At 42.6% G+C, this 23,722-nt stretch overlaps 1 protein-coding gene across 5 annotated transcripts; it reads right to left on the bottom strand.

Annotated features, from left to right (window-relative positions):
* Positions 1 to 2,414: 2,414 nt before the first annotated feature.
* On the bottom strand, positions 2,415 to 23,517 carry nacc1a (nucleus accumbens associated 1, BEN and BTB (POZ) domain containing a). Of its 5 annotated transcripts, XM_080777009.1 has the most exons (10): positions 23,085 to 23,517; positions 22,021 to 22,145; positions 20,817 to 20,954; positions 16,650 to 16,803; positions 13,935 to 14,204; positions 12,459 to 13,083; positions 9,953 to 10,120; positions 7,329 to 7,434; positions 5,834 to 5,931; positions 2,415 to 4,723 (listed from the first exon to the last, which is right to left on the bottom strand). In XM_080777009.1, the coding sequence occupies exons 3-10, from the start codon at positions 20,858 to 20,860 to the stop codon at positions 4,407 to 4,409; spliced, it is 1,782 nt and encodes a 593-aa protein (XP_080633135.1). In that variant the 5' UTR covers positions 20,861 to 20,954; positions 22,021 to 22,145; positions 23,085 to 23,517; the 3' UTR covers positions 2,415 to 4,406. The 5 variants fall into 5 exon arrangements, with proteins under 5 accessions (XP_080633135.1, XP_080633137.1, XP_080633136.1 ...); XM_080777011.1 differs by lacking the exon at positions 20,817 to 20,954 and having other exon boundaries at positions 9,953 to 10,123; XM_080777010.1 differs by lacking the exons at positions 20,817 to 20,954; positions 22,021 to 22,145 and having other exon boundaries at positions 9,953 to 10,123.
* Positions 23,518 to 23,722: the final 205 nt, after the last annotated feature.

Genomic DNA, 23,722 nt, shown 5'->3' with positions numbered 1-23,722 from the left:
AAGAAGCGCTGTTTCTGGGTAAATATATACCTCATGCTGCGAGTGCACAACAAACAATCTGACTTCTATGTGTGCCTCTATATAGAATATACAGTATTTATCTATACATGTATATAATCATTTTATATGTACTGTATAGTGATATAAGGTTTCCCCATGCCACGCCTTTATTCAAGTGTGTAGGTCCATGTGTGTATGGAAGTGTAAACAAAGATGCTGATGTGTATGGAAACTATAAATGACTGTGGACACAGAAACACGTCTTTTCATCTTATTAACCATTTGTCTTCAAATGCAGACAGGCGAGTACAAACCACAGAAACCCATTTTGTGATATGAGGTTAGTAATTTGCTGCTGAATGCTAAAAACCAGCTGAGATTGCTTGACCATTTGTATGTTGCAGCAGAAGTGACATGGACATGTCTGCTTCTGCTTGCCTGTAGTCTAAGTTATCATTGCTTTAAAATATGTTAGCGTCATCTTTCACATGTAAAATTCACCGGCCATTTTAACAATTTCACCAGTCATTTTCCATTTAAATTAAGACTAAAACATAACAGTTGAGGGATGATGTTAACGTCTCATTCTGGCTTAAGATGGGCTATAGACCTCACAGTTTCTACTTTCATGCTACTATGGAGAAACATGCCATAATTCCTGAGACTGGTTTGAAACTGGGCAAATTGGTCAGGCTCAGGCTGGATCAATACACGTGTTGTGGTGAATACATAGTGAGCTCGCCCACGTGCTTGCTGTATGCTGCTCCAATATTACTTTAGAAATCATGGCTTCTGTCCCATTATTTTATGTGATTCCATAGTGCTCAATGTCATACTGAACTCTGTAAAAGCCACGGCACTACACAGACACTTTCAAGTCATTGAAAATCACTCATCTTGAGAAACCAATTGGCGACCAGTCATCGGACATTTCTGCAATGGGTTTCAATGACAAACTGTGGAGACAGAACATTCGTTCACATTGGAAATTAACCCAGACGCCTGGACCACATTGTTGTGTGATTCCTGTAGCCAGCATTATCAGACTTGTGTTCTGTTTAACCCATTCAGGAAGGGAACCTCTTTTGGTGTTTTAAGCATTATGTTTAGCTATTTTTTTTTTTATCGTGAAAAGGGGGCACAAATCTTTGAATATATATTCTTTCAGAGGGAATGCTTTTACTCAAATCTTTGCTTCTGGGGTGGGGTCCCTGGAACAACATATTTTCAGATGGGGGTCGGCAGCCAATTACATATATTTTTGAGGGTCTTTTTTCAGAAAACGGTCAGGATTTAGAAAGCATTTGTAGAATCATTCTAAGGTCTAAATGGTTTAAAGACTATCTTTTGACTTAGCTCTTTTGTTTTTCTCATTACCCCACTCATCATAATCTTGACCAAAACACATCGAGATAACACCCATTTTCCTTTACATATTACTCGCCAAATATTGGCAACTTGACTCTATTACCTTGAGTGAGAAGCAACACATTCTCAACAGTACATCTTTCTTTAGCAAAATGCTAACTAGCAAGACAATACAAACAGTGAGAAATGAGCATCAGAACAGACATTTTGGTTTCAGAAAACCAATCAGCGATTCAATGTTGTTTAGGGTGCAACTGGGCCATACAGCAAAGTCCTGAGTGTCCATTTCATTCTGAGACCATTAGTTTGTGCCAATGCAGTGTTTTCTCAGGGTTCCACACAGGTGTTCTAGATCTGGATGTGTCAGCAATACTGACAATGTGCAAGTTTGATTAATGACACGTGTTGTAATCAAACCTGCACATGTATTTGTTCCTTTCCTCTATAACAGAAAACCTAAGTGACTGGAGTTGAAACACAGACTTGAAATAAGATGCATTAAACACCAGTGCTCTTGTGGTTGGTTGTCACTTTTCATTAGGCCTTTATGCCAGCGGTACCGGTATTGTGTGTCAAACATACAAACCCATCAATTGCGCTGCACAGTAAAATCCTAAGTGTCAGAGGTTTAACAAAATGTAACCAAATGCACCCATAAGGGTCCATTTGGTTACATTTACTGTGCAGATAAAATAAAGTACAATTACCACTCAAACTAGAGGCCAGGGAGTGTAAGAATGGAGCTATTAGGGGCTATTTTTGAGTCTCAAGATTTAAATTCAAATTCAGGATTTTGCTGCGTAATAAACACAAATGCTGCTACCCCTACAGCACAAGAGCCAATTCGGACCCTAACAACTTATCTCCATCACCTGGAATATTGATTATTTTTCAATCTTTCTCTCTCAGATCTGCATGCCAACCGTTCTCATGGATTTAACGCCAACATCCCTGATGCTTCAAAAGACACAATTAATAGAAACAGGTGCTCACACACCAATCTTAACCATGAGCATCCAACAAAAGAAGACAATAACATTTGGGACAACAGTCTTGTTGATTTACATGGAGTTTGTCACACTCATTTACAAAAGATGGGCAACAAAGAAAAACATAATACATCACACCTAAAATCTAAATTACACTTCGGCGAGTCGTATGATGAAGAATAAATTAGGCTAAAGGGCTTTATTCTTTAGATGACAACTTTCCCCCCTTCCTAAAAAGGTGCGTGAACAACTAGTTAAGGTGCAGGAACGTCCCTCTTAGCGCTCCTGGAAGGTGCAAAAATCATCACAAATATAATGTGATGATACATGTCAAAGAAAACTGTTAGCCACTCTGTATTCGCATTGTAAGTAGCGGACAATACAGCATGGCTACAATAATACAAGATGTTTTTATCAAAGAAACCGACAGAGACAGACACACGCACGCACACGCACGCACGCACACACGCACGCGCACACACACACACACACACACACACACACACACACACACACACACAGTTTCATGACAAGGCACATATTCCAGTATCTTTTACTTGTCAATTTAAAATGAAAGTTACGAATGTAAGTACGGTTCTATGAATCCCTAATGACCACCTCTGGCGGTCAGTAGGGATAAAATAGAACTAGGAAGAGGCAAGCTAAAGCCTGATGTATACTTTACTTGATTTATACAACTGGGTTACATGCTGAAAGTAGTTGATCTAAGCACACACAAGCTCTACAACTTTGTGAACTTGTAGATCAGCTATTTTCTGCACTGTCATACGGCAAAGTATACATTAAGCATAAGTAGTCATATGCAGCACGTCAATCAAAGCTGTACTTTTCCAACCTTGGCTGACAAAATTAGGAGAAAGCATGTGTTGTAAGGGCTGCAAATACCTGTACAAACCTATACAACCTACTGAAAAACTGCCACCACAGACAGTTCTCGTCTCACTTGGTCTCGACATTTCTCGAAAGATAATGAATGTAAGATGAAATGCTTGGCTTCAAATGTAAAGGATCAACTGCAGTGTCCACTGTGTGCAGATAAAAAATAACAACTTAAAAAAAGAAATCAACAACTAACCAGTCTTACATTAAGACTACTCTGACTGTCATTATATATATACCAGACCTTTGAATGCAAAAATAGCACTTTTCCTTTTTCAATAAGACATTTCTCTGCAAAACCGCTCCTTAAAATACAATAAAACACAATGATTGAGATTTTAAAACAATCCCTCTCGCTCTCTCTATGCACACACCATACAGACGTGTGCAGTGTGCACTTTTATATAGAACTTTTTATCCTCAAAATATATCTCTTAACTTTTTGTTTCAGGCCCGTTCACTTTACAGTTTTCTTACAGTTCACTGCATTCGAAATCTCCCTCCTGTACTGGTCGCTGGAAGGTTACACACAGAGAAACATGCTACAAATGACATTAGATGAGACATGTACGTATAAGACACAGCACAGACACACGCTGGAGTGTGATGGATTTGCTCTGGTCGTGAGGGTGGCGTGGAAGGTGTGAGGGCATGAGGAGGGAAAGGAATCAGCAGGGCTTTTGTTTAAGTTGTTAGTGTCATTTTTTATCTCCATAGTTTAAGGCTGGAATGCAGTTTGAAGCACCTTCGCATCCTTTAGCCCCATTATTCCATCCATTCTTTCTGTGCGTCCAGCCAGCCAACCACCTCCTCAGCCTGAGGTACTGACCCTCACACTCATCCCGACGGGGAATGTGTTTAATATAAGAGGGCGATTGCAGTTAAATGGCTAAAAACAAGCGGAGGAAGCTTGGGGGGCAGGCGGCGGAAAAGAAAAATCTGAAAGTGATCATTTTCACTCCCTGGTTTACGGCGGGGTCAACAACTGCCATTCACCCCCCCTGGTACGTAGTGTACAGTGAGAGTCTGACGGGAGAGGTCAAGGCAGGTGGCGCCCCCTGGAGGACGTGAGGCGGCGAGCAGAACCAGGGGGGAGGTTCTCGCTTGTGTTTCCTCATGGCACGTCAACCTTTTCCACAGCTTCACCGGTCAGAATAACGTCCCTCCGTCCACGCCCACGCCTTGAAGCGATTCTCCGGAGGAGCCGCCGGAATCCATGCCGCCGCCCACGCCGCTGCCGGGCTCCAAGGTCGCGGGGTCAAACGGCGCCTCCGGCCCCAACGCATCGTCCTCCAACTTGACGGCGTCGGGGAGGAAGGCAGAATACGCGTCGCTCTCGGCCATCAGCAGCTTCAGCTTGGGGATCCAGCTCTTGCGGACCACGCGGCGCGCGTTGGTGCACATGTCCGCCGCGATGGCGTTCATCTCACTCTCCTTGAAGCTAGTGGCAAAGTTCTGGCAGTAAACTGGTGGGCGAGAAGGAAAGAGCTTACGGATCAGGGCTGCGCTTCACAATGATGTTACATGTGGGAGTTACAGTATCTATGGTTTCTGTATGACTATTTGGGCTGATATCCTATTGAGAGCAGAGACAACCAGACAATGGATGAGAGCATGCTATGATTTTTATGTTTTTAAATGAAGAAAAAGGCTGCACTGCTCATAGCTGCAATGCAAACTATATTTTATTGAAAGACAACTAACATTTCAAACAGATAAGGTATTCTTCGGGGATTGCTTTTTGCTTCTTTATGTTAACATTTTGACCACCTCCAAGCAGACGAGGCCTTAGTAATCTACTGCACACAACACATCTTGCATATCTCATATGTGAGGTTCTGAGTGGTGTTAGGCATACATGGCCTTTGTGCAACCTGGATCGTCTCATTATATAGTTAAAAGTTACCCTTGCTGCCCACATTGCAACAACAAAATGGACAATCAAAGCTGAATAGCCAGAAAGCCACCCTATCAACTTTGTTGGAGGGTCTTTGTCAAGCTGTCATTTAATTTCACAGGGTAAATGTCGCCATCTTGTGGCCACTATGAGCTATTGCTTATTATCTGTTAAAGTGAACAAACTGACCCAAAAAAGAAAGATCCCACGTTCAGTATATAGACACGTTCAGAAACGGATCTCATGGTCGCAGCTAACGTATTTCCTGTAGGCGGAGACGACATATCTGCAGTGTAAACAGGCAGGTCTTCTACTTGAATGGTAGAGTGACTAATCAACTGCTCAAACGTTACTCTTTTACCTGCTTTTTACTAACACTAACTTTACAAAGATGCCCAGAACATCGTGATGAACCTGTGTATAGTTTATGGCTGCTCCAACAGTAGTGGCAACATTCAACATTCAAACGGGAAGCACACGCATCTCAAAAATATCGACGGGTGCAGGACAAAAATATACATACAGGAAGAAGGTAGGAAGTCCGCACACCGTTCTTTAAGCTCCCATCAATTTTATTCAGTAATCAGGATTCAACGTTTCGACCCCTCCGGGTCTTCATCATAGTAAGAAATACACACGCTTTGAGTGCACCCTCACGCATGCAAACATGCATACTCACATTTCACTGCATGCAGCACTCTGTTGTCCAAGGGCTTGCGGCTAGGGTCATTGGTAGAAGAGCGGATGCCTGTTCCACAGCTGTTGGCCAAAGTGTTTCTGAGACAGGAGAATACAGTATAGTTATAGTTAACCACATGAACCCTAGCGTCCCTCCCTAAGCAGATCTACAAGCTCACAAGCGCTGAGCTTGTAGATGTGGTGAGATTTAGAGGGACCATTTTGTGAACACTCTCTGAGTCTCAGTGTTACTTAGAGCTTCACTAAAACGCTTGTCTTGTCTTTTAGAATAAAATGAAAAGTAGTATTTTCAACTGCTAGGTAAACATTAAACCATTTCAAGATGTCTGTCTCGGTTGAGAGAACATGTGACTTATATCTTCCCTCATATTGTAGCCTACAGTACTTCGTTACCTTATTTTACCAACACTGAACACTGGTTTATTACCTTATTTTATCATAATTTTAAAGTCCAAATAGACAATTTTCACAGAGAGATTTTGCTGACGGTGATGACATTAATTGCAGGTGTGTTTCAGTTGCTAAATGTAAAATTATGCTTTGTTCCTGTAGGAACAATATTACAACAATAACATCATACTACATACTGTCAACCAGGTGAAGAAATCACAGACTGAGGCTTTATCCTTTGCTTTTAAGACATATTCGAGAGACAGAGACTATTAGGGTTTCATGGAAAACACTAAACATATCTAGTTTGACCACTTAAAATGCTCTAATCTTTAAATAATTTACCGAAAATAGCCGATCTACAAGCTCTCAATGCATCGCAGACACAGACATGCTGGCTTCTTTGGAATCCATCTGACTGAAATCAGTCATGGCGGCTGAGAACTTCCATGTAGGAATAATGCAAAACAAATCTAACTATATGGATCTCAGGATGCACAGCGGTGTGGATCCAATGTGAATGTCAGATAACTATGACAATGAATTTGGGCAATGTTTCAGCACAATCACAGCCCAAAAAGGTATAAAAAAAAATCCATTAACATACAGTATGTGAAAAGGGGTGCAAAGTATTGTATTAATTACATAAATACAGTGTTACCCTAGACAGCAAACCTTTAATTTAACTTTAACAGAAACTTACATTTGTAGAGTCTCTGACCTCAAATTAAATCTGTAATCCATAAGATTTATGATTCAAACTGGGTCTCCTACATAAGCACCAGACAAAGCTCCTTCAGACTCTCTATGCAATAACACTTGTCAACTTATCCGACCACAGGATTCTAAGAGCACCACTGTTGTGTTAGTTATATATATATATATAATATATACTCTACCAAACAGTTAAAGTTTAAAGTTTTGTTCGCACAAAAGAAAAATATGGGAAAGCATCTGTGTAGTTAGTTGCCATCTGGTATTTATAAACATTTTTGGAAGATTTTGAAAGTGTGAGAACTGATTTAGAAGGCATTTGTGGAATCATCTGTGTAATGATTGAAACAAGCAGACAGAGGAAAAGCTACCTGTCAAAGAAAGCAGCCAGCAGCCTCCTCAGCAGCACCTTGTGTCTGGTCCCGGCACTGACGTGACAGTTCATCAGCTGGGCTCGTGATATGAACACTGATGTACCTGCACAAAGGATATATTATAATCGCATGCCAAAAGTATTATTATGCACAAATGCACACACACAGGAGCACACACACACACACACACACAGCATTTCTCTGTTACACTTGAACTGTTTTTGGTTCACAAATGTGTGACGCGCACACGCACACAGTTTATATGGGAAGGTATGTAAGCCAGGCCATAAGGTAATACAGATAATTGCAGGCTGACATGCCTTCACATGTCTAATATTAAACGCAACATGTGAGCTGATCTGCATACCAGTGTTAAGCTCAGTCATTCAAGGACAGTTAGAGGTACACAATGTGACTGTGAATACATTGACGGCATCTGACTGTCTCTGTTTCGGTTTCTACACTTAGCTAATGATATGTACATTAGCATTTTCTGTTCACCATCGCTGCTATTATATCTCTGCTGTTGGGAAGAAACCATTTAACTTTTTTTAGGAAATGAAGAAAACCTTATATTTCGAAAACAAAGCAATACTGCCTCATCAAAGTTGGTGTTGTGACTTGAGATGTGGAGAGGTGGTGGAGTTAGTTGCTTCAGCAGACAGTTTGAGGGCCCAATGAAGTTAAGAGGTTTAGTCCCAAGCGCTTTTTATTCGTTCAATATTTTCAAAACAACACACAGACGTAAAAGGTGTTCAATAGCACTGATTTATAAAAAACATTCAAAATAAAACCTCAAAAATGTAGTTATTAAATTTGGTTTCCTCCCGACAGCAACGAGGGTCCCAAGTCCCATCCACTTTGTTTTCCACTTCATTTTTATTGAGAAATTGCCAATGACAACAGGAAAGAAAAAAGACAAGGAAAAAGGCTGCATTGTTTCATATTACAGGATACGTTCATGAATTCCTCATACATTATCGATAGCCTGGAAGAAGAGATCCCACTTTTCCCACTTTTAATAGAACTTAACCTCACCTCTTGTAGTCTAAGTATGAATGTTAGTTTTTCCATGACATACAGTTCCTCAGTAATGTCCATCCAATGTTCTTTCATTGGTGCCGGGTCCTGTTAGTACCAGCGTTGTGTGATTGCTTTCTTACTTGTTGCTCAGAGGATCTTGATTAAATATTTATCATGTATTAGAATCTCTTCAGGGATATTTCCCAACAATAAAAAGCAGGTATCTTAAAACACAGAATGGTCTCCATGGTGGAGTGGATATCCTGCCAGTATTTCTGAATTTTAAGTCCAGAATATATGAACGTGGCCCGCCTCCTTGTGGCCACACAGTCTCCAGCATAGATGTTCTGTTTTCAATTGTCTTGATTTAATTTTAGGTGTTATAAAAAATCTCATCTCCACATTCTTGAGTTGATAGACGTATTTTGTGTTTTGCACATATTTTCCCATTCCTCTGTAGTGATGGTAATCTCCAACTCTTTTTCCCAATTAGTTTTAATGTACTCTGTGAAGTTAGACCTAGCTGAAACCAAGGCATTGTATACACTAGACACTGCTCTTTTGGATTCATGTTTATATGCCTGTATAAAAACCAGTATGAGATCATCGTTTGAAGCCACCGGCTCAGAAGCTTTCACCTCACCCATGAAGTACTCTCGTACTTGAAAGTCCTTGTTATCTATACACATGCACATATTCTTCAGTTTTTCAAAACTCAAAAACACATTGCCCTCCATGGCAGTACTGAAAGAGGAAAAGCCATACCGAGCCCATCACAGGCTTAAAATCTGGATCATAAGCGGGCCACCTCAACACCCCGATTGTCCTCTCCATTCTGAACTGTTTCACGACTTTGAACCAGATATTTAAAGTAAATATTGTGAATGGGTCCAAAATGTCATTGTAGGACTTAGCCTGTTCTTTATTTCCAATTAAAGTCTGAATAGGGATGTTGTCCCATCCACTTTTAAAAATGAGTTTAGACCCCCCCCCCCCATGAGAATGCACATTATCAATGAAATTCCATACCACGCTTCACTGTTATATTGCACCTAAGCAGGATTCTCACAGAACACACACATTCACACACACTTGTAGCTTTGCTATTTTCAGCGTGCAACACTGTCGCACAACAGAGTATAAAAGTAATCACTGGTAGTAATCAGTTAACTTCTGCTAAATAACTACCAGCGGAGTTCCTTGTAAAGGCAGCAGCCTTTTGACAAATGCTTGGCTGGTCCAAAACTGGATCACAAAATTGTTTGCATTTGCAATGATTTCGAGATAATGGCTCTGAAAAGAAACCTCAGTGATCATGTGCATAGTTTCACATAATATTGTATACCATACACCGATTTTTCAATAACCCTAACCCAATTATTAATGTATATTTATTATTTAGGCTACTGTTATTTGAGTTCGGAACTGGGTTACATGTAGGGTGATTATTTCTGCTGGTTCATGTTCATTTTGCCCATTTGTCATACAAATAAATATCACTGGTTAAGAAACCACATTTTCAGCGCTCGCTACACCCATGGTTGTCACATAATACACACATTAGCATTGCTGCATATGTACAGGTGGCGCACACAAACCTGAGACTAGCTCCAACTTCTCGGCTGGGTCTCCCTCCTCGTACAGTTTGGGGTGACAGCGGTTTCCTATCTGCGATATGAGCTCCGTAGGGAGACACGTCAGGTCTCTGCCCCGCATCCGTCCCCGTGTCTCTGTGTGGTCCGGCAGGGCATCAACTCGCTCACCTGCTGCTGGAGAGATGAGGATGAAAAACGTTTAAGAAGGTTTATTTGCATACAATACTATGCAAGCAAAGCACACGTTTCTCCCTCAGTATGTGAGATCATATTCAAAACACTAGTAATGACCTACAAGGAATAGGAAACCAGTGGCATGGCACCCCCCATACATCCCTATCCCTTCCCACACACTTGGGACATCCGTCCTCCAATCCCTCCCTACGACACCCTGGCCAACACCAAGCGTCCTTGACTCTTCTCCCCCTGCCTTCAAAGCTGTGGAATGACCCCCCCCCACCACCACCACCATCAGGACTGCAGATTCACGCCCAATCTTATAACTCATGTCTTCACACTCTACCTCACTCCCTACTAGCATTCTTTGTTCCTTGTATCACTTCTTGTTGCTTATTTAGATAGATTCTTATGTCCTCCAGATGTATGTTGGTAAGTTGTTCACATGCTATGTATAATGTTATCCAGATGTACTGTATGTCAGTTAACTGTTCACATATTCCATGTATATGAACACAGTTATTACACGGTTGAGGTTGTATTCGTGACTTGCATTGTTAACGACTTGCCTGTAGCATATGTGAACAAGTACCTGATATACTCTGGATAGAATAACTACCATCTATCTAAACAGTCAATAACAATGAATTAATCAAGGACTTTGGGAATATTTATTGGTCAGAATTACACAACTGCACATCAGGTGGGGTTTAAACAACCTGAGGTTAGGTTCGTCCTATTTTGACTACATTTCCATGAATCCTTGGGATAAGTATAATCAAGACCTACTAGCACAGCTGAGCTGACTGAAGAGGGGGGGAAAATAAAACCACAGGCTCGGCTGAGGATGTTTACCATTCAGCGATTCAACCAGACCAGCTCAGTCTAGGCGCACCACCGACACTGAATTGGCCAGCACGAGACTAAACGTCAGAAACATATACCACCACAATGGCATAATGTAGTTGTTTTCCATGACATATGTGACACAACCCGTCACACTCCCTATAACCTCACAGGAGTGTGCACTGAAAAAAAAACTATTGAAGGATATTTGGTTTTCACTGTTACTATTTTAAAATGGAAAATAACAAATGTTAACACATAGTCATACTGTATATTGTATCGCTATTGGCATAAATATTGAGATACTGTATGAACCTTTGTCCATATTGTGCTGCCCCAGGCGGCTTGGGCCAGGCTAGCATGTGCGTGGACGTGTCGTGCACCAACCTCCAGTAGCACCTTTTCCTCCAGGAAACCCTGCCATTATTTAAATTACATTGTTGGCAACTTGTATGTGGAGACTTTGTCGTATTAACCACATGAACCTATCCTGGGCATGTCATAAGAGGTGATGCATTTTGAGATTGTTAATTTGCTATCTTTGTGAATAGATTTGGTGTAGAGAGAAAAAAGGAGCAACCAAGTATAGTCCCCGGTCTAACCAAAATAATGTATATGCCTTATTAATGCAACAGTCATGTCAAATGTAATGTTATCCTTTATACTTCATGACTTTTGGCATATGTAACCCAAATGATTTAACAGGCTATATTATTAATTGCATGTTGGTTATTAAGCAACCACTGCATTGTTTGTAGACCACACACATGCATGCACGCACGCACGCAGGCGCACACGCAGGCACGCACGCACGCACACAACTGGAGTTGGAAACAAACAAACAAGTTTTAGTTGTTGCTTTCCAAATGCCTTAAAATGCATATAGATTTATACCGTTGTCTGAAAAACATTCTGGTTTGGTGGAATGCTAAGAAGTGACCTCAGTATTTCTAAAATCCTGGCTCCAGCCCCGATGATGCAGTGTTAAACTATGTGTAGCTCGCTGCATACATTAACCACATTCAACCTGGTGTCCCTATTTTGTGTCTTATTTTGAAGTAAATGACGGGACGAAGGCAATAAATTGGGTTCTGGGTTCTTTTCCCAAATGTTCAAAGTGTATTCTCTATGTCTATGACAAACTATCATGGCAACCGCGGGTAGTAGTTAACGACCAAAAATATCTTACAATACTAACGGTTTGTGATTTATCCTTCCATCACTTTAAGTTGCAGGCATCTGTGGGATAACTAAAAGAACAGAATGTCTTTAACACCATTGAACCATCAAGTCAGAGTTTAACACACAAGTGCAATAATCACAAATTAGTGTGAATGCAATGCTTAATTCATACAGCGTTGTGCGCCGAAAATAAGCAATCTATAAGCTCACAATGCCTTGCATCGTACATACTGTAGTATAAATCAGGCACACCTTGAAGACCTCATCAGTACTGTGGTTCACACTCACGTCTCCAGTTCCTTACCTGCAGCACCTACGTTGAGCATGCTGTACATGGTGTACATATTGCAGATCTGTCTGTACTGCTCCTCGGCGGTTTCGTCTGCCCCCTCCTCCTCCTCCTCATCGTCGTGGTAGCTAATGGGCGAGTCGCTGGCGTAGGCACTCATGGTACCGGGGCTGGCTCCCTCGGACACAGCCAGGCCCGCCACGGAGCTCCCGTTGTGGCCGCTGCTGCTGCCAAACCCTCCTCCTGTCGACACGCCGCCCAGGCCGAGCCCGGTGGCGCCTGCCGTACCCATGTTGACCAGTCCCTGGATGGCGCTGCCCCGCACCGACTCCTGGGAAAAGCGAGCCGCCTTCCGCAGACCCCCTCCTCCCCCGCCCCCCGAGCCGCCCCCGTCCCGGCTGCTGCCGCCCTCCCACAGCCGCTTTGCCACGGGGGTGCACACCACCGAGTAAGGGGAGGCCGCCTCCGCCTGGCTGGCCGGCTGCTCCGTCTTCACCCGCGACACCATGGGGAGCGGCGTCAAGCAGGGGGCGGGGCGGGCTCCGCTGCTCCCACTGGTCTGAGTGACGGGACTCTGGGGCTCAGAGGGCGGGGCCTCCTCTGGGTGTAAGCCCTGCGAGTCACAGCTCGGCGAGGACACCTATGTGTTCACGTGGGAATCAACGCCGTGTCAGGTCGCACCAATTCACAGAGACAAAAGAACATTGCAGAATACTAGACTTCAGAGTTCATAGAGAAGTTATTGTTTTACCCAGTTTTTTCTAAACTTCTCGTCAGACAAAGCCCAATCTTTTCTGCTACAACACATATGGCAGTGGTTCTCAAAGTCGCGTACAGGGAGCGACATACCAAAGTCTATACCGCCTGTGCTATAACCAAGCCCCGCTTCTGTGACGCATGCGGAGTGCCTCTCCTCTACCAAAAAACACACCGCTTTTGGGCCAATAAAGTATAGTTTTTTACCTCAAAGGAGGCAAGCAAACTTGAGCCACGAGAGGCCCCGCCGAGCGAGCTCAGGCTGTTCGATGAGCCGTCTCAGTGGCACACAATCGTAAATCATGTTTTGGGGTGAGCATTTGCCCCAACTACCACTCAAAGTGGCTAATCACAGCGTGTCCTAACCCAAGCCGTATAGGCTTTGGGACAACGTGTCCAGGGACCCCTAGTGGTCCTTGAGGTAGTTCCAGGGGTTCCCCAGCTAAATTATTTAATATAGCATCAATTAAACCACTATCACCCGATATAAATTTACATTAGCTACTTTAAAATAGCCAATGTACAATTAATTGCTATGCCAGGTCCCGTATGGCAGTGGTTCTCAAACGTGTTTATGTCCAGGACCCCCAAATTTATATATGCATTTGGCTGTGGACCCCCAAATTAAAATATTTTGTGGCAGGGAGTATGGGACGGTTGGGACCCCCAAGATTTGTTCTTCAAAAATATTTAACATTGTACAAGCTCACAATGCAAGCAGCCGGCAGCGTTTACCTTGAGGAAGAACTCGGTGCCCTTCTCCATGATCTGCTGGATCTGGAGGAACCCGGCGGTGTACATGAGGAGGAACTGGTCTCCCACGGTCATGCTGAGACGGCCGGTGTAGCAGAAGGCCAGGATCTGCTGGAAGCTCTGGGGCTGCACAGCCGGCGGCAGCTCCACCACAGCGGGGCTCTTCCCACAGCTGCTGCCACCTCCACTGCTGGTGCTGCTGAAAAGGTCCCGGAAATAAGAGCTGCTGGCGGCCAGGACAGCTCTGTGGGCCTGGGGTGGAAGAGCACAAGTTTATGGATGACGCTGCCACTGCTAAAGTGTCTATTAACTCCTGTATCGACACTATTACCTTTCACGTACATAATACAGTACAGGCTTACTCCACTTCTTTCTTTTCTTTTTTTAAATATGCCCTTCCTCACTGCCTCAAAAATAATACAAATAATTTGTCGTATACTGTCGCTGTGGGGCAGTTACAAAGTAGTGAAGTCACGAACCATGACAAAATAGTACATCTACAAGCTCACAACATTAAACGATAATTAATGACATATAAAGAGAGACAACATCTAGCTTGGAAGTGGTTATGTCTGTCAGTGGATTTCATAACTATTTAACCAATCAAAGGTATTAACAAGATAATGTTAATAATACTGTTTTGTATCCACTGGAACACAGGTTATTTTTTTCCATGTCTTGATTTGGACAAACCAGGTTTCCGCCCGAGAGCCTCAATATATTTTGCTCTGGTATTCCACACAACAGCTTGATATCAATTCACACCAGTATTGCACGTCACTTAACATCTACAGGATTTAGCAGGTCACACAATGGACCCTTGATATGAATCCAGGCTCATTCCAGAAGATTTTGTAAACTTTGTTGATGTGCGACTGTGAATTTAGGTTTATTTTTAATCGATGCATGTGTGTGGGCACGTGCTCCTGAAAAATATTTGGTGGGACGGTGTGGTATCATGTGCAATGATGACCAATGCAACACCGATGTACACACAATATGAATGAATGAATGAATGAATGAATGAATGAATGAATGAATGAATGAATTAATTAATTATTTTCGTGTCCTGCCACTTTGGCCCATACGATATGGGATTATATGACACATTTAACAGAATACAGTACAGTCCTTCAGTGTACAGGACAGTACAGTCCTGTACAGTCCTTCCTGTTCATATTCCATCTTGCATTATTTAAATACATAAATGAATATTTGTACATTATTTGAACAAAATTAAAACAAATAAAACAAATCCATTTTACATGTAAATGACCCTCCTCCTCATTGACCAGGCCTGAGGAAAGAGGCAAATGAAAAGATGTCATTTTGAAAAAAACGTTTCAGTTTCTCCGAGTCATCCAACCGTACAAATTCATTCATTTGGATCTATCTTATTAAATAAGATAAGTAAACAGGTTAATGTGTTGTAACCCATTTCATTGTCCAGGTAAAATTCTGTACAATAGCTGTTTTGGAGTCTATTTCATGATATACAGTACTTCGCAGTGACAAAGCTGTTATGAGAAAGAGTTAAGATGCGATGAAAATAGGGGTGGAATGTTAGACTGACCCTATGAAGGCCATTCTAAGAGTCTGAGAGGAAAACTCATGCTCTTATGGGGAGACGTAATAAACACATGAAGATGTTTTGAATTTACACGCCTATAAAATATTCCAAAGATTTTTTCCTTCGGTCCATCCATACCGGTGGTTTGAAATGTTTAGCTTATTGCCCACGACTCACTGTATACTTGACATTACTGACATTTTCCATGGCTTACTGTGGTTTGATTGATCTTTGAGGAAGCCAATGTTTCCATTCATTTCAGTGCGGCAAGAAAATCAACTGGCACTTTAAACGTGCTTGCAATAGGTATTATCAGGTTATTGTCTCATCATGTAAAATGTTATGATATGTCCATTTCCGTTTAGTGCATTTTAAACATCTTAAATCAAAGGCAGGTGCGCTAACAGCGGGGCCTTGAGGCTCGTGAGGTGTGGCTGAATGAGCCACTAGGCCAGGGGTTCAACGTTTTTGGCTGGGTACCCCCCCGCCCCGGCCCGCCCCCCTCCCTACCACCAAAACAAATTTGCCGCTAGTCCGCTGCAATAACCTTAATCATATAGAAAATACATCATAAATAAATACTGAAACCAGATCATCATTAAGGAAAGTTTATGCATGCATGCGTACTACAGTATGTAAACTCTAAACATGCTAATAGATTGGCTGTCATCTGAGCCTTAAGGCCAATATATGTTTTACCGAATAGTGTCAACCGAGTTTTGAGCATTCATACTGTGACTCGCAGTCGCCGACACAACAGCGTTGCCACAAACATAAACAAGGACGTGTCTGTAGTCTGGAGCATCTTCCCAACCAATCACAGTATGTGACATTTTATGAAGCCATCCGAATAGGTCTCGTCTCACAGTAAAACATTCTAGCCTAGGAACCAGTTAAATGCCGGGCTCTCCCAGTTATTGGCGAAGTGTCCTTGAGCTAGACTGAACCCCTAATTGCTCCCGATGTGCAGGTTGGTGCCTTGCATGGTTTCCTCCGCCATCGGTGTATGAATGCGTGTGAACTGAACAGGTGAATGTAATGCACAATCAACGGATAAAAGCGCTATATAAATGCACCATTTACTGTACCATTTAGCCTCTTCACTAAGGGGTTAAACTTTGTCTCACCTTGAAGGCGTGGCCCTTGACCACCACAGAGACGTCACAGTAGAGGCCCTGTAGCCGCTGCTCATTAAGACATTCAAGAACGTTGTTGCCAAAGTTTGGGATCGCCATCTGGAGGGTCTGGGCCATGGTGCGCCCACATACACCACCGCAGAGTCTAGAGAAAGAACGGAGGAGAGAATGAAGGAAGTTCTTTATGGACTTCATTATGATATAGCTAATTAACATCTCTGTGTGTGTGTGTGTGTGTGTGTGTGTGTGTGTGTGTGTGTGTGTGTGTGTGTGTGTGTGTGTGTGTGTGTGTGTGTGTGTGTGCGTGTGCGTGCGTGCGTGTGTGTGTGTGTGTGTAGACAATGTGAGAAAGCAAATTCAGGTTAAGACTGAAAATCTAATATTTATATTCAGTTAGGTAATATAGTCAACAAGGCAGAAAACAGCTGATTAACAGTGGCCTGCACAGCCCATGTAGCTACAGCAGTGGTGGAGAAGTACTTAACTCCAGTAGGCTACCTGAGTCAAAGTATAGATACATGGTCAAATATTACTCCACTACAAGTAAGAATTTCAGTATTTTTAAATATCCAAAAGTAAATTTTAATGGAGAAAATATCAATAATATTGAATATAACACATCTACAAGCTGACAAAGTGTTGCAGTGCAATGCATTGAAGGTTTAAGTTGCTAAATCTTAACGTACTTTTTTTTCAAACGTACAATGTTTGTCTTTTAAATGTAGTATCCAAAAATACAAATACTCGTACAGATTCTCAAAACATTTACTTCAGTATTTAAGTAAATCTACTTTATTACTGTCCACCACTGAGCTACAGTACATACCAGACAGATGTCCACCCACTTAACTCAATTTGACTTGGTCTAGACAGACCAAAATGAATTGGGAAGTGTTGCATAAATGGGCAGCAAAAACAATTCCATAACACACTCTAAAGATGACAAATGCTTAACAACATGCATTATTAGTACCCCAAGGCAGTGGTTAACGGTGGTTCCCAAACAGTGTGCCAAGGCACACTGGCCAGTCCAATGTTCCATCATGAGATTTTGACCACGTATTATTACTGCAATATACAGAAACTATAGAAAAACAATATTTGTACTATATCACAATACTTTCTATAGTATATAAAATACAATATGTTTTCTTAAAAAATACATTTTAATTGTAACCACTTTCATTGCATTCATTGCATGCTTAAATTATTACAGTTTTTAGTCTTTAGTTGTTTTCTTTTTCTTTTTTTCTTTTTTTACAAATTTCAGTGAAATTCTCAAAATATGAAAAATAGATATCTTGAGCATTTTAATAATAGATCTACAAGGTTATAACGTGTTTGACTTGCCCATTTCTGTGCCCTGGGCATGGGCACAAAAAGATTGCATTCCCCAGGGCATGCATTTTACAACCAAGCAGTTCTGTCGTGAACCAGCATTGCCAAACCCCAATCCTTCCAGAAAATTAACTACAGTTAAGTAAAGGCAACGTTATATCACTTGATGCAGTCGACCCATCCTCCCAATAAACTGCTTCACAAATTCCTACCGATTATGCCTAATTCAATAGTAATTTGTTTTGAGACAGGATTCACAGGAACAGTTTTATTAAAACTTAAACAGGTAATCTCTGTGTTGCCTTAATCCTGTTCTTCATTGGATCTTTATTGCACTTTTTCTCAGTGACTAGGCCTATAAAATCCAGTGTCCTTAGATAACTGGGTCATGTTCTGGTATTCTATGTGCAAACGCCGGAGTGGCCTAAACAAACACCATATAGCATGTGTCAATTCATTTTCCAGAAACAATCCAAGATAAACATACCACCTCACCCTGTACCCTCTGAGAGCATGCATGCCCTGTAAACATTTTGTAATACAGAACCTATGTTTACTTTTACTTTGGAAATGAATATTATGCACTGTGCAGACTAGGCAGGCATATGTCTCAGCAGTACTGTTAAGTGGCTACATCTTTCATGGCCACTTCAACCACACTGACATTCAAAAGGCAGCATAAGCAGACGCAGTGCAATTGTTCTCTCATGCATACAAGAGAGAGCCACAGTCCCAGCTAACAAAGACAGTATACACTAATATATACGCCAATGCTATAGGCCTACAGCAGTGATTCTCACCATTGTTTGAGGGCCTATGCACAGCTTTGTGTGTTTGTGCATGAGCACGGAATGTGATGATTTGATTGGCTGAGCACGGAATGTGATGTATGAAGATCAGAGCGCCCCTCATTTCACACAAGTGTGATTTTTCAAGGGACCCTCAGTTTGATACTCAATAGTCCATGGACCCCCAAACTATATGTGTGTGTGTGTGTGTGTGTGTGTGTGTGGTTGTGTGTGTGTGTGTGTGTGTGTGTGTGTGTGTGTGTGTGTGTGTGTGTGTGTGTGTGTGTGTGTGTGTGTGTGTGTGTGTGTGTGTGTGTGTGTGTGTGTGTGTGCCCCATAGCGATGATTTGATTGGCTATGGGCTTAAAAAGTGAGGTTACATTTTTTTATTCGAAAATGAGATGGTGCTAAAGGAAGCAAATGGACCTGGAGTAAGGGTCTATTTGGTTCCATTTGTACACTCTCTCACAAGTTACAGACCCGTAAGTGTCAATTTGGTTCCTCAAAATCAAGACGATTTAGCTGGGGTCCCCCCTGGCCCCTGGAAACTTCTCAATGATCCCTGGGGGTTCCTGGACCCCACATTGACTACTGTTACACAGATTGATGAGGAAAGTAGTGGAAATGAGTCATTATTACTTACTTTATTGCTGACTAAGGTTATCAACCCCTATGTGTATTTTATAATCTTCAAATAAAAATCAACCAATCGCCAAAAAAAATTAAAGCAGTTGGCAACCCCCGAAAAAGAAGAAATTAGTGCAAGACCGTAATATCAGACAATATTTAAGGATTTTCTGTATTGGCATTGTCCAAATGTTTTTTTACACTTTTAACCTGTCATCCTTATTTTGGACCCAAGAATCTGGCATCGATTAGGCTCTACAAAGAATGACAACCAATGTATGTTAGTATACGGATACCAACTGTGGATCGAACAACAACATACAACATATCCCTTGAGCATTTTTTGTTATTAACCCCTTAATACCAGAAACAAAAATCTGGTATTAGAACGAATGGACAAAAATCCACCCAAAATAGAGTTTTGTGTTATTTAATGCAAAATACTTGGTCTAAATGCATCAAATTGGCTTTCTACAGTGTTTATGGATGTGGATGATATGCACAATGAATTAGATTTATGATGAATGCATTAGGCCAATATGTCCCCCCCCCCCCCCCCCCTTATTACTGTGGAAGAGTTCAATCATCCAATCCACTAAGCACCTCATAGCAAAGGGTTGAATACCAACCACTTGCAATTTTGGCACATTTTTTGGAGGCGCTACCCACATGTTTAGCTGTGTTTCTCATTCCACGAACGCCTGATCTTTACAATCTATACCTCGTTGTGGAGGTGACTAATCAAGTAGAGAAATAATGGACCAAAGTTAAGTAACCCAAACTTTTGTTGCTGAGTTTATATCTTTTATGGGAATTTTGGCATGAAGGGATTAATATGCATTAATTAATAATGAATTAATCATAAATCCAATTCATTGTGCATATCATAATTCATAAACACTGTAGAAAGCCAATTTGATGCATTTAGGCCAAGTATTTTGCATTAAATACCATACAACTCTATTTTGGCATTAAGGGGTTAATAATAATAAAAAGCTCAAGGGATATCACTGGGCACCCTCTTTAATTCTTAAGAGGTGACCCCAAGCTAGTGAAGCTACAAGAATCAGTTTAGAAAAAAACTTTATCTGACGAAACCACGTTCGGCCAAAAATCACCCTTTCAATCACCCTTTCACTCCCGGACTATACCTGACAGACTGATACCAGGGTCTACATTTTTCAATGGAAGTGGAAGCCACTTCTAACCACTGCAGACGTGATTGTTAATGTATTATATCTACCATACACAGATTGGTTCAAATTATACTGTATTCGTTCAAATAAGTTCATGCTTTAATTTAACTCGGAGTGTAAACATTGACACTGAATATGGGTCCACTTGTACACTCTCTGAGTTAAATTAACGCTCAGGATCTTGTTGTGTGTGTGTAAAGTGTACCAACTTTAGTGTGACTGTGATGAAGGCTGCAGCGATCCGCCCCATCATATCCAAAGCCTTTCATTTGGGCTTCAGCCAAGCTCCGGGGTAAAGAGAAATGCTCTCTTTGTCTCTGTGTCTCTCAAGCTCCCTCTCTCTCATACTAAAACACAGATGCGCACACACAAACTCAAACAAACCCACAAAAGCCATACTGAGTCACACACACACATTAGACAATACTGCTTGTTTACAGTTTGGCAAAGGGAGCCACAGCGTGCACACACATGTGCACACAAGAACACACACAGGGCTGAGAGCAGGGGAGTGTTTGCACAGTTTGCCCCGGGAGTGTGACAGTGTGTGTGTGTGTGTGTGTGTGTGTGTGTGTGTGTGTGTGTGTGTGTGTGTGTGTGTGTGTGTGTGTGTGTGTGTGTGTGTGTGTGTGTGTGTGTGTGTGTGTGCGTGTGTGTGTGCGTGTGTGTGTGCGTGTGTGTGTGTGTGTGGGGGTGTGTGTGTGCGCGTGGCAAAGAAAGGCTGTGGGGCCTGCAGAAGGGCTGTTTCTGGAGAAGAGTGGGATCATTCTGGGGTCTTAATTTGATTAAAGATATAAAGTAGAGTACAATAGCACCAATGAAAATAAAAGTTAACCCAAGTTGACCCTGTGGCTTAGATCTCATACCAGCCGGCAAATACACAGCCTGGAGAGAAAAGTGGGTCAAACATACAACATACTTCAAGACCAAGTCTTTTCATAGCAAGCCTGCAGAATGTTTTGCCAGCATTTGAAGGGCTTATGTTATGTTATGAAGGGCCGGCTGCCAACATATTTCAGAACTTATATTAAGTCTAAAGAACATTTTCCATTTCATCCAAGTCCAAGTCTGAAAACAGCAACAGCTAAAGTAATTCACATTGCTATGTTGATTATTAGTAGGGACTCGGGATACTGGTAGGTAGCCTTACTAGCCTATACTGTAGATGCCTCTCTCTGCCTCTCTCTCTCTCATTTCCTGGTTCAAGTGCCCATGCCTACAATATGGCTCGTCTTATCAAACCACAAGGTACATTAATTCAAGTTTGTACTGAAGCTGGATACCATGGTGCATACGCAGCATACCAAATGCAACACACTTCTACTGTATAGATTGACAAAACTTTAATCCTTAAGTTATAATAGCTACGTTATACACTTTACACTGCAGTTAACCGGTCCGGGCATATTATACCTTGTGCACTACGTGCGTCCTTCCTCCCCGTCCCCGATGGAAGCGCCAGAGAGAGGATGCCAGATCAAACGGAGTAGATAAGGTCGCACAGCACCGATCAGTGCCAGTCTGTCTGCCCGGGACTGCTGGCATCCGGAGGGCGACACAGTCTCACAAAGGAGGGCAGTAAACGTTGTATTTCGCGTTGTCGGTAACGGCAACTAATCCCGATTATAAATTCTGAACAATGCTTGAGTAGATAAAGACAGTCAGCTAATTTGCCACCTTCCGGTAGCATAGATGTTTTGATGCCGTGTGCCACCCTCCGTCCCGCAGGCCCAGGAGCTACCAGGTGGCTAAGCTAACACACTTCAATATTTTTTGGATTCGCCAGGCAGCATCCACATTAATGCTCGCTCACTCGCACAGCTGGAACATCAACACTTCAAGTGATCGTCCCCGCCCCCCGCTCCAGGCTGTCATTAAAGTAACGAATATTAATAAGCGACGAACCCGTGATGACACGACTACACACCGGCGGCTGTCAATACCAAATGTCACTTATTTAAATATATTTGGGGATGGGGGAAATCGCTCCCCCTGCCATTCTCCATTTTCCCGACATCAACAGGTCATCCCAGGACACGCAGCAGCTGAGAGGGCAGAGCCAGACGGAACCAGTGCGGCACGCAGCGGAGAGGAGAGGACAGGAGAGGAGAGAGGAGAGGAGAGGGGGTGGGAGCCGCACAACAAGGCACAATTAATTTTAAACGTCCGAACCTGGCATTTATTTTCAACGTTCATTGCAACGCTTCGCTATTAAACGTGCCGTTATAGCTGTAATGTTACTGCGCTTTGAAAACCCTCCCCTCTGATATGAAGCGCTGAGGTTTCAGGTTTGTGTAGGAACAAGAACGACGATGAAGGTGAATATAAAGTTTATGGCCGTGCCAACCTGGAGCCCATCCACCAAATCACATAGATAAAAGTTAGTTATGTATGTATCTTGAATACTTTTTTTTTTAAATTATCAAACCAATTGTACTCTGTGCCGCGGCGCTACCGCTATTAAACTAGTCACCTACCCGGCCACGGGACAGACGTCCTCCCCCCACCGTCGCTGATCCTCAGACGACCCCGGCTGAGAGCTTCATACAGCGGCAGACAGACACTCACCGCCTCGCCAGTGCTGGGAAGTTGATGCGGAGCCTTTCAGTGGAAGGGACGCGGTGCTCTGCTCTCTCTCTCCCCGCTTTCCCTTGCTACAAGCAGCCATTCATTATGAGAAAGACGCCGATAGCAGAGCTATCGAGGGCGGTACGGTAGATCCCAGGGGGTTGCTTGCGGAACGCAGATTCACCGATCGCACCGTAGAACAGTAGGGGAGAGACACAGGAGGCATGACGACGCGCCCGTCACTCAATCGCATGATCATTTCGAGCGCAGCCTCAATTTGGGGAGACCTATCCCACCACGGCATGGACTGTTTGCGCATTGGCACAGCAACAGCAGCCTGCGAAAAGAATCCGCCTCTCTATCCACTGACTCTCTCTCCGCATGTGCGATAGACACTGGAAAAGTAGGCCGCTTGCGAGCGCGTGCGTGTAGACTCGGTTAACTTAGGTGAACCCGGTGCGCGCACAAAATACAAAGGAGGGATAAAGCCGCGCCCCGAGTTAGAATAAAGGAGGATAGGATATTAGAACGAATGAACGAACGCCGC

Source organism: Protomyctophum bolini, assembly GCF_963924005.1.
Source record: "Protomyctophum bolini genome assembly, chromosome: 11".
Taxonomy (NCBI): domain Eukaryota; kingdom Metazoa; phylum Chordata; class Actinopteri; order Myctophiformes; family Myctophidae; genus Protomyctophum; species Protomyctophum bolini.
The sequence above is the reverse complement of the archived record's forward strand: the minus strand, read 5'-3'. Positions and strand labels throughout refer to the sequence as shown.